At 33.1% G+C, this 11,940-nt stretch overlaps 1 protein-coding gene across 1 annotated transcript; it reads left to right on the plus strand.

Annotated features, from left to right (window-relative positions):
- Window positions 1–315: 315 nt before the first annotated feature.
- Window positions 316–864, plus strand: LOTGIDRAFT_153205 (hypothetical protein; the record flags this gene model as incomplete). Its single annotated transcript, XM_009057126.1, has 1 exon — window positions 316–864. One exon carries the CDS (start codon window positions 316–318, stop codon window positions 862–864), a length of 549 nt encoding a protein of 182 aa, XP_009055374.1.
- Window positions 865–11,940: the final 11,076 nt, after the last annotated feature.

Genomic DNA, 11,940 nt, shown 5'->3' on the forward strand with positions numbered 1-11,940 from the left:
TAAGCCTAAAATTTGGTAGCGGGAGTAACAAATTGCGCCCTCTATTTCCGTTTGTCAGTTTGTGGACATCGTGCGACAATTATAGTAGAACATGTTCCAGCTGTTGAAAGAGTGAGTTCGTACAGTAGTTTAGGCTCTTCGCTGAAGCAAGAACGTTTTCTCGACGACCGAACGCATCGAAATTCCGGAAGTTGATAATTATCAGAAATAGGCATGGCCGATGCAGTGCTAGAGTTAATATTTGTATTTGTCTTTTTTACCAAAATGATTTTAGTAATCAAAATTAGGTCACACCAGGAACTTATTTTGCCATACATGGCGTTTGATGTTGAGCCTGAAAACAATTTTAAAGATGTTTATGATCTGGCATCTGCAGGAATTCAATCGTGCATATCACAGATCCCAGAAAAAGTGTACATCAAGGACAATATGGAAAAATCATGCGGTGTCTTGGTTACACTTTCGTTGAAAATTTCTCTGTGTGATGAACTGAAATCCAAGTTTGTGGACTTTTTAATTAACTTGCCTTCTCATTCTTCGTCTGAAGAACCTGTTTGTAATACTTGCAAAAGTGATAAAAATGTGTTCGATTTTATGATGGCATCAAGAAAGACATTAATGTTTCCTGAAAAACCTACACCACCAGTCTTTGACAAAACCTTAACTGGACCTCAAAAACTATATTGTGATGTGCTAGATTGGTGCAAAACAATTGATGATGGCTGGTCAAAAGACCAGTTAATCTGTGCAAAAGGAATTTTGTGGAAGATTACAAATTTTTTGTGGTATGTCGATACTCACCATGACAAATTTAAAACAGCTAGTTGTGCCATACCAAAATGTTTTGAAGCCTTTACACCATAAATAAATACTATTAATTGTTATTTTATCTGAATACATTCAAAATCATCCATGCTGGAAAATTCTAATGGTACGAAGGGACTTTTTTTTAAAATTAAAAAATATTATATCGCACCAACCAAATCAATGATTACTAACTTTTAGACATTTTTTTTTTAAAATTAAAAAAAAAATTTCGTTCGCTCGTACCTTTTTTTTTCAAGAAATCCCGAAGAACAGAAAATTATTTTGGTATGGCCTAATATTTGTCCAATTTTTCTGTTATCCTTTTAGATACTTATTGGACCGCATACAGTCACAATATATTGTTTTTGGGGAACGATGGGATTGTTTCTCCTAATGTACAGGCTTGGGAAGGAACACATACTTCATTTAGCAATGGAAACAGGCGGTCTGGAGTTTCTTCTAATATTATGATCTGATAACTCGCCCAATGGTTTGTTATACACTTATTTGCTTTCGTTTGCTATGAACAAGGTTCTGGAAATTTGAATACACGACAATCATATTTTGTTTACAGACATGAGTGATTTTTCTAGCAGACTCTCATAAAGGGCATGGGCTATCTTACTTGCTCGATTGCTAGTGGTAGATAAGACAACAAAGAGTGCTTTGCCTGTACTTTAGAACAACAGTAGATCGTCTACGGGAATGCACCCAAGTATGGTGTTCAAAAAAGAGCAACAAGGGAGCGAATGTGGTTTGTGTCGTAACTTTGCGAACTATTGCCCAAATATATTTTCACTCAATGCTATCAACATACAAAATGAAAAGTGTATGTATCTAATATAGTAGACTATAAAATGATAGCAGTCGTCAATGGTGTGCTAATGTCAATGTCCTTTTTGTATAAAAATTATAAATTACAAGTCTTGGTCAAGTAACGCGACACCTGTACATTTTGGCGACCATTTAAAAATCAAGTAAGTCATGTAGTAGCAGTATTAGATTTGGACTAACTTGATTTACCAAAGGTTCACCTCACTGTATTCAAAACCGACCAGTTTTATGGGTATAAAATGTAAAAATGTAAAATGTTTGTGCAAATATAAGTACTGACCGACTTTTTTGAATCATCAGCATAGTTGACCGTAAAAATTCGATGTCGATATAACGTTACGTTATTTATGATGTTCTGTTTTATGATGTTCAAACTTGGATTCTACGACAAATTATCAGTAATCAATTGTAAATCTATTCCGTGTATAATTTTATCATTATTTATATTTATTTAAAGAATTTAAACATCATAATTAAATCATTAATCTGTCAACTACATCTGTCTAGAGAAATACATCATCCAACATTCATCCATTTATTTACATCACTTGCTGATTTCCGTCTAAATATTACTTTCGCTAAATATTCCTCTGTCAAATATATAAGTGATTGGCTGGCAAATTTAACCCTGATTTTACTCAATTTTGTAGGTGATCAGCAAAAGTGTTGTAGTTCTAATAAAGACGATATATATATTCAGATGCTACTACTACATGTTGCTCTATATTAACGGTGATGTTAACTAAATATTCGCTAAAGATATTGGTGGTTCGAAGATTAAATGTTCAAATTAATAAAATGTTAGTGATCGGTTCAGACTTTGCTGAATGATGATGATGATGATGATGATTATAACGATGACAATTTTAATCTGTTCATTGATATCAATGGTTAGGGTATCATAATGAATTATAAATGCCTTTACCTTTACAATTACTGATCAAAACGAATAACACAACTGTTGTTCCACTAAAATAGCGGCACAAGTAACCTGCGATAACAGCAAAATAAATATGATATTTCAATGTCTGAAGATTAGGAAAAACTACTAACTTTCCTTCAGTAGGGTGACAATTACAAATTATTAGTTGTATCTGCTCTTTTACCTCGCAAGTAACGTATAATTTTCCACTATAAACTTATATTATGGCTTGGTTTGTTGACCTTCTGATAGTCTAGACCTACAAATTAAGTATTCGATCGTGGGCAGCATACAGTTTCAGTTACGTAACCCTTTTATGGCTCATACAGCTACAAAAGTATAATATTGTTTTGACAACAACAGTTACACACTTACAAAAGTATGGTACCGTTTAAGCACATGTAGATCAAATTACGAAAGCACATCGTTGTTTTAACGCAGTTAAAGTAAAAGGTTTTGTCACACACATTCCAAGGTTTGGCACACATACATGAAGTTACAAAAGAACGATACATACGGTGTGTCAAATTATTAGGCCCACGTAAGTTAGGCTCACACAGATTCAGCGTTGCCAGTTTTTAGCGGCGGTGCCAGCCTCTCAATACAGGGGGTACAAATACACAGCTTCTAATTTGCCGTTACCAAAGAACACTTTGTTACGGCTCAAACAGATTCAGTTTTACATTACTAACAAACATTTTCTTTTGTTAAGGGCCCACACAGATTCAGTTTTACATTACTAACTTCAGTTTTCTTAAGGCTCAAACAGATTCGGTCGTACATTACCAACAAACACGTTTAGGCTCAGACAGATTCAGTTTTACATTACTAACTACAATTTTGTTAAGGCTCAAACAGTTTCAGTTTTACGTTACCTACGAACTCTTTTAAGGCTAAACTAGATTTAATTTTACGTTACTAACAAACACTTTCTTTTGTTAAGGCCCACACAGATTCAGTTTTACGTTATCAAGTACAGTTTTGTTAGGATCCACACAGATTCAGTTTTACATTAATAACTACAGTTTCGTTATGGCTCAGATTCAGTTTTACATTACCAACTACAGTTTTGTTATTGTTCACACAGATTCGGTTTTACATTACCAACTACAGTTCCGTTATTTATGTAAATCTCACAAGTAACGAAGAAGCTACGACATTTTTGTACCTCCATAAAGAAATGCAACATATCCTTGGGGATTTTTATAAAAAATACATACTCTTGCCATTGTATTACAAAACTAATACCTTAACAATCTGATAATTTATTTTCATATCCTTGGAGGCCTGCTTAACTGCAACAAAAGTATGCACTGTTTTTTTTTTGAGTGACATAAGAGTTTAAACGTTTATATGTTAAATCACAAAAATACCCCACACATATTTTTCATAATCATCCTTTTAAGGTCACAGCTCCCAATAGATTTTGAGGTTGGTGATTTCTGGTTTTCAAACATGTGTTTATATATCAGGAGTATTATAAAATGAAAAATATTTTAAATATATACATTCCATGGTACGGATCTATGGAAGGCGGAATGGCTTTTTATTCAATGTTCTTCATTGCTATTTCTTTATTGACATTTTGCATTTGAAAATATTTTGAGCTAGATTTGTATTTGTAGATTTGTATTTGAGGATATTTTTGGCAAGAATTCTATTAATTCAATAATCAGAAAACCGAATGTTCATCGAAGAATGTTCATTTTCAGTCCAAATTATGATTTTTGTATACAAATGTCAATTTTCAATGATAAATGTTGAAATAAGCGTGCAAATTAAGAGATAAAAATTTAGAATTAATAATTAAGAAATACTAGCAATGAAGAACATCGAATAAAAAGCCATTCCGCCTTCCATAGATCTGTAGCTTGGGTATTGGAAGTATTGCCTTTTTGTACGCTGTTACAAAAATGGTAATCGCAATTCTCACGCGAAAAATAGGCAGTTGTTGTTATTCATTTCGAAGGTCAGTAACCCTATCTGCAAATGTTGAGCTCAGCGAGCGAAAAGACGTCAGACCCGTAATTTCGTGTATTTGAATTGACGAAACATTATACAAGACGTGGGTGTCTCATAATAAGTATTTAAAATTTGATGAGATAGAATTATTAATAAATCAATTATTTGTTATCGCAGGTGTTCTCTTGGGTTTTATTAATCAACCCCTGCTTTAGATTACACTATTTATGGTCGACAAAATTAATGACGCAGAATCATATTCATATTGAAATTCTACATAGCTGATTAAAATCATCAACAATATGTTTCAAAGATAAGCCAGGTGTAAAGCCGAGCAATTAAGTTATCATGATCATTATCAAGACAAAAGTGGAGCACCATAAAGGTCTATGACATTTCATGATCAGGGCAGGTGTTTCTAGGAAGGCAGGGATTTCCCACTGAAATACCAATCAGTGTGAATTTTTTTACCCGGCCCGCTCACCCGGTGTTTCTTAGAAACGTCACTGTTGCGATAGAGGTGATAACATCCTATGCAGAATAATATATAACATAAGACAATATTTCGGTCAAAAGTCAAGCAGTGATTTCGTGTTTGTATTCAGCACATATCAGTAGCGTATCGCGAATATTTAGCGAACAAGAATGAAAATAAATGAAAGTTTGATGAGATAGGGTAAAATACAATAGCACCTTAATAAATATATAATGAAGAAGAAAATGTCTTGTGAAGTAGGATGAAAAGAGTCTTAAGAGTCGACGTTGTTGGTAATTATAGACGGTGATTTTAGGTCATCAACTTTGGCCAGTACTTAATTAGAACACCTCCTTAATGTCATCTTACTTCCAGACCAAATCGTACCATCATCATCATTCTTACAATCTGCTTTTTATTACTAGTCGTAAGTGGATGTCGATAGGATGGAACGATTATTGGGAAATATTTGGTGATTTCAACGATTAATTGACTATTTCTGCAGTCTCTGGGTCTTATTTTACTATCTGACTGCTAACTACTTATTGAGACGGATCCGTAGTTCTAAACTCAGGAGGATATTAGTTATGTGCGATCGGTGTTAAAACTGCGATGGACGATTGTTCCAAATCTTGGCCTATTTTTTTCTATTTTGAAGTATAAAACCAACATGGTTTATCATATAAACATCAAATCAAAAACATCAAAATTTCACAGTTCTAGGCTAATCTCATTTTTTCTTTTTTTTCTGGTAAAAAATATCCGTGGGGAATATATTCTTCAGTTAGAAGACTCTTTGTTGCCCACATATTACTCTCTGTTGAGACAGAATTATTCTTTGAAGCATTTTCGCGTAGACATAACACAGAATGGATAATGAGTATCGATCTGTCTTACAAACAAGGGCAATGTTTTAATCTGAAAAAGGACGATGTTCTTATCTGAAAACAAGGGCGTGCGTAGTTGGACGCCTCGAAGAGTCAAAAGAATTTTAAAAAAAAACTAGAAGCCAGGAAAGAGCACTTTTGATGAATCTGTGGTGTCAAAATCTCAATCTTTTGGATTTTTGAGAACGATAGTTACTGACAAAATTCACCTTTGAAAATGATCTTCTGTAGTTGCGATCCCGCAGCAAGTGATTGCAAACGCTTTTGATATGCAATTTAATTCCCAATTAAGAAATTGCATAGGATTGGTCAATTCAGTGTTTCAATCATGAGAAGAAAACTGTCATATATCATTCATAGAGGTAAACACAAGGTTGGTTACCATATATAATGATAAGTTATGTCACAAATCTGCGTGTCAGCTAGCACCAAGGACGGGTTCTATACCATTATTCTATTCTTCTATACATCCACCCGAACTGTTGAAAAATGTAACTTTCGTGCCTACTTATCGTGTTTCACTTCGATTGCACTATAAGTCAAATAGCATTACTGAATGACACTTTCTACATCGTTTTACACTCTATCAAAGCTTTTGATAAGATTTCGAGTGTAAAAAGTTTTGCCAGATTATCGAGAGATTTGCAGGAATCATTATCGTGCCACTCAATTCTTTAAACAAAAAACTATTAACATGTCACATCGTATTAAGAGATCAATGTCCAAGGGCATCTTTTTTTTTTTATCCAGAATGATCTTTATGAATAACGCAGCTCAAAAGGTCTAATTTCTTGGTATATAAAATCTTCGGAATGGGTAATCAGTTGCCAAAAATTGGGATGATATGGTCAATGAATGATTAAGAACATCAAGCTAATAGCACTGTTTTTGCCTAGAACATCATCCTACCAGTAATGCGGACATGTTAATGAAATTTGAGTAAGAGAGTCAAGTGGGCATCACCAGCAGCGAATATATATTAGTCATCTGGTAGATGTGCATCTTCGAGGACTGAAGATGACTTGTGGTATTTCAAAAGAGGATGCACATTCTGATCGGTTTCATAACTCATGTATGTACTCGATGTACACCAAAAAGCAGTTATTTTTAGTTGTCCTTGAATGTATTCTTCTTTCTGTTTGTGGTGGTAATTTGTAACAAGGTTGATAGAGTCTGGTGACACTTCAGATAGATGAGAGGGATTTATGGATGAGAAATTAATACTCTTCATTGATTGGCTGAGGAGTGTGGTATATTAATAGGCTGCTTGTCATTGATTGGTATAAAATGGGTGATTTTTAGTACTTCATAACAATTATTTGGTCAACATACTTCAGGATTGTGCGAGTACTTAAAGAATGCCGATGATTTGATATTGACACTTTAAGCAAAAAGAGTAATGTAACAAATACTACACCAATACATTGGCTTCACAAAATTGTGTGACTGGGAAATAAGTGGAACAAATCCTGATGCAAAAAAAGCTTTGGGTGGTTCCGGAGGGTGAGAATGACCAGATGGGCGCAATCAAAAGCGCTGATGAATTTTTTTATGAAAAGTGATAGAGATAGTTTGAGCTGTATCAGCTGAAGCATTAGTCGTTGAATCAACCGTATGTTTCCGTACACACACTACATATAACAAATATTACATGATAAAGAAACGGGAAATGCATAATAGGCAAAATACCAACATTGTGGTGTTGTAACAAGAAACCGAAGTGTAAAACTAAATAAAGACGAGGATTTGATTCTTATTAAATATCTATTGGCTGCTTAGATAATAAAACTGTCCAAGTCTAATTCTAAACTTGAATATTTATGATTAAATAGCGTGAAATGCATTAAATCTAATGGAAAAAGAAATTATATGTAATGACAGAAGGAAAGCCAGAAATTTAGCCTATGGACTTAAACTTTTATTGATTGGCTTGGCTATTTCACTAGTAAAATAATCAACATTTCTTACCGCAGAGCTTCTCGGATTTTTTTCTTATTTTAACTATTGAAGAGTAAAAGGCACCTGATACGCAAAATTGTAACGGCCTGGGTATCGAACATTTTTTTTTTTCGATTGACAGAGAGAATTGGATTTTTCTGTTGCATGGAGACTTAGCAGAGTAGGTAAAACTCTTATGTCTAACCGGAAGTTGAAACAATCGAAAATGTTGCGTTCAGATAATAAAAACGTTACGAAGTGTTTAATATCGTTTTGCCTTAAAAACAAAATTCTTTATATCAGTTTTGAACACAAAATAATGTAATAATTTTTGGGTTATTATTAGTTTCTTGTTGATCAACATCCAAAAATCTAGCACTTTGAAAACAAAATCAGTCAACTTTGGCCACTTCAACTTCAACCAAGCGATTTGTAGAAAAGAATTCAATACTCTCAATCAAATAATATTATTATGTACACCCGTAATGTGTCTCCCTCTATAAATAGGAGGGACGGTTTCGTAAGTTAAAAGGTTAAATTTGATGAAAAGTCTGGAAGAACCCTCTAAAAACAACTGCAAATGATATAAAGATCAAGATTTAGTAGGTTATCATTTTAATTTGAAAATATTGCTTGAGTTGGCGTCATGTCTGGTACAAATTCTATATTTATCGACCATAAAATTATGAGGAATCAAAAGTATAGTATCAAACGTTTCCATTTCCGGCTTACAACGTGGTCACATATTTATAGCTAATACACAAAAGGTCATAAATGTAAAATCTAAGGAATTGTATATAAATGTTAATAGGTGAAAATCATATTTGACCAAAATGACGCTGGGACCTAGTGTTTGATCTTAACATAATATAAGTAATTTGACAGTCTTTTGGCGCTTCTGTTATGCAGGTCGAGTGACTCGATTGGACAATAAACAATGCTTTGTGTGCTACAGGCAGTGTATTTTTTACATAATTTGAGGATATCCAAAACGATAAAGTGGATGCAACCAACGGTCCTGGTAATATTTTTCATATTGCACACAACATTGCAATTTTCTCTGTAATAGCCAAATCAGAATCGGACAAACATGACTTTCTACAATCTGCTGAAGAATCTTCCAGAGATCTTAACCTGACTAAGTGGTTGTTCGGACTATATATATTTAATTAAAACCTATAGTTAATCTATACACCAATTTCAATTAGGCTGTCAAAGGGATTGACATTTGTCAGGAATTCTGTGAAAGAAATGAGATTTCTTGACCTGGAGTTACAGACAAACTGCTGCCAGGTCGAGCAACCGATAGCCCACTAACTATTCATGATAGAAAATCCTTTTATCCAAAGAAAGGGAAACCTTTTTTTCCAGAAAGAATTTCAGTTGCAAAAATCAGATTTTCAATAAAAAAAAAGTACACAAGATCTTTAAGATAATAAAAAGCAAACATTTTCTGAAAGGCGTAACCAGACACAATTTTTAATAATCTGTATGTTTGCTGTGAAAACAGCTTGCAGTTAATGCAGCATACATTGTAGAGTAAAAAAAACCTTTTATGTAGGACTTATACTCGAGCAAAGATGTCTGTACACAACGCCTTAGTCTCAGAAACGAACATTTTTTTTTATCTAAACTAATCAATAATAGGCCTTGCTTACCGTTCAAATTTGAGCCCTCAAATCCATGTATGGCCAAAATCATCCGCGTTTGTGAGTTAAAATGGCGACTCGTCATTGCTGTAGAGTCTGCCTTACATAGAAATAACATAATTATATTGTAATATAAAGTGAAATTACTAGTATTTGGAAGAATAATTCGCTTTTCTTACTTTTCTAGTAGTTCTGGAGATTATGTAGCCTACATATATTCAAGAACCAAATCAAACCCCGAAAATGGCAAACCTGTCTCTTTAAAGACCTCAATATAAGAATATAGTTTCATTTACTGTTGCTTTCACTTAATGATCCAGCGCATATTTACATTTTGAATCGTCCCCGGTTTTTCCCAAATATTGTTGAAATAACGAGAACCACCTTTTCACCACATTAAAAAAAACATAATATTCAGACATTGAAACGTTATCAAAATGTTACAGAACACTTCTCCATCGCTGTTCACAAAGAACATAATTGGTGACAAAAGACCACTGTGTTTTAGCTTCGGAACGACGAACATTCTTGGTTGAAAAAAAATTCGTTTAAGTGGTAATATTACATAATGGCTATCATTAATAACATTTATGTCTGTCGTTTTTCTATTCTGGACATTTAAGCAATAATTGTTAAAAGGATTGGATCATTCCACAATCACATAACAATTTATAATAACAGATTAACACGAGATTACCTCTGAAACATTTTACTTAAAATGGCGGCTATGGTTGATTTCATTATCAATATAGCCACGCTATTCAACAACAAATATCAATTATTACTAAAACCACGTTAGAATTCAATCTGGCATATAAATATTGATGAATTGTCTAAATTGTGACAGATTACATTTCCTTTTAAATTATTTTGTAGTCATTTCGAATATTAAATAAAGGATTGCAATAAATTTCTACACAAATTATACTAATTGTGACGACGTAAACCACGAATAATTGTGACGTAATTCGATGAAAATGACTATACCGAACCTTTGATATTTAATGTAGATAATTCTAGTAGATATTTATTGTAGATAAATTTGATTGGTAAATAATTGATAAGATTGCTGGTATAAGCTATAAATTGGCTGTTCTGTTTTATGTCATATTCCATAAAATTATCGGAATATCTTTCAAACAAATCACGTAGTACGTAAAACTCCATTTCATGTCGACAAATAAACATATATGTCTAATGTACAATACAACTTTAAACTATGAATGTGGAAACGAATCGAAAAAAAATAATTGCACTCTTCTGAGTTAAACATTATAATTTTTATTTACCTTCTAGATTGAAAACTTGTATAGACTCATATCTTGGACGGGAATCTATGAATTGTTTCCGTTGACGAAACAATGATGGAACATGTCCGGACGTTAAAGGACAAGACAAATACGGAAAATTTCTTTTGTTTATATCGGAAGTTTTCAGCAGAACAAAGAATACATTGATTTTACTTTTGAAAACAAAATGTTAGTCAATATAAGTCACAAGAAAAACACGAATTCTTTTGTTATTACGCAATAAATACAGTCTGAAACTACAAAACAATCTGATATTTTTCAGGAAAGTCAACATGGCAATGGCAATATTTGTTTACTGTTTTGTCAAGGTAACTAAAGGTTATTGTTTATTTTTTTGTCACCAAAAATTCATCTCTTTGTGATTTGTGTTTTGAGAATGGTTTCATTTGTTCCTTTTTGCAGTTCATATTTATGGAACTAGAATTGAAATTAGTTTTATCAATTGGTGCCTGCAGGAATAATGTTGTAAATGATGGTAATTTAAGTTAAATTGTTCAGTTGAAGAAGATTAAGGGACGATTAATCTTGAATTCACTTCATTACAGTCATTATCCAGAAACAGAAATATTTTTTTTATGAATTTCTTATCATTATGTGATGGCTATCCATCAACTTCATTACGCCAATTTAAATTGAATTTAGCCATTAACCGATTCATTGCCTACACAGAACTACTTGGTAAATTCCACCAATGAACAAATCAACAATTCAGCTACCGAAACGAAATGCTGACATAACAAGAAACATTAATTAACACAATTTCCGGTTTTCAATGACCAAAGGAGTCGGGTAGTTTTAGATACTAGAAGTTTAATGAAACGGGTTGTGCTGTGATAAGAGGCATTTTGAGCGCGAAACGCGGTTTATATCAACCAAGACACTTTGGTATTAAAATGACTTCAGAAGTAGTATTTTGATTGGAATTGTGACAAAACTTGTCATCTGGTGGTCTACAGCATCACCATATTGAAGATGGGTAGTGTTAATTTAGAAATTTTGATAATGATGGAAAATAAACAACAGAAAACATGAGCTTCTTTGCGATTAGTAAGCTAACATCAAATCAAACTCTGGAATGGTTTACAAGCATTCACTGTTCCCAAACCGTTTCGTGGTAGGTGAAGCATTATTAAACCTACATTGAATACGATATACG

The sequence above is a fragment of the Lottia gigantea genome (assembly GCF_000327385.1).
Source record: "Lottia gigantea unplaced genomic scaffold LOTGIsca_3, whole genome shotgun sequence".
NCBI classification, from domain to species: Eukaryota; Metazoa; Mollusca; class Gastropoda; family Lottiidae; genus Lottia; species Lottia gigantea.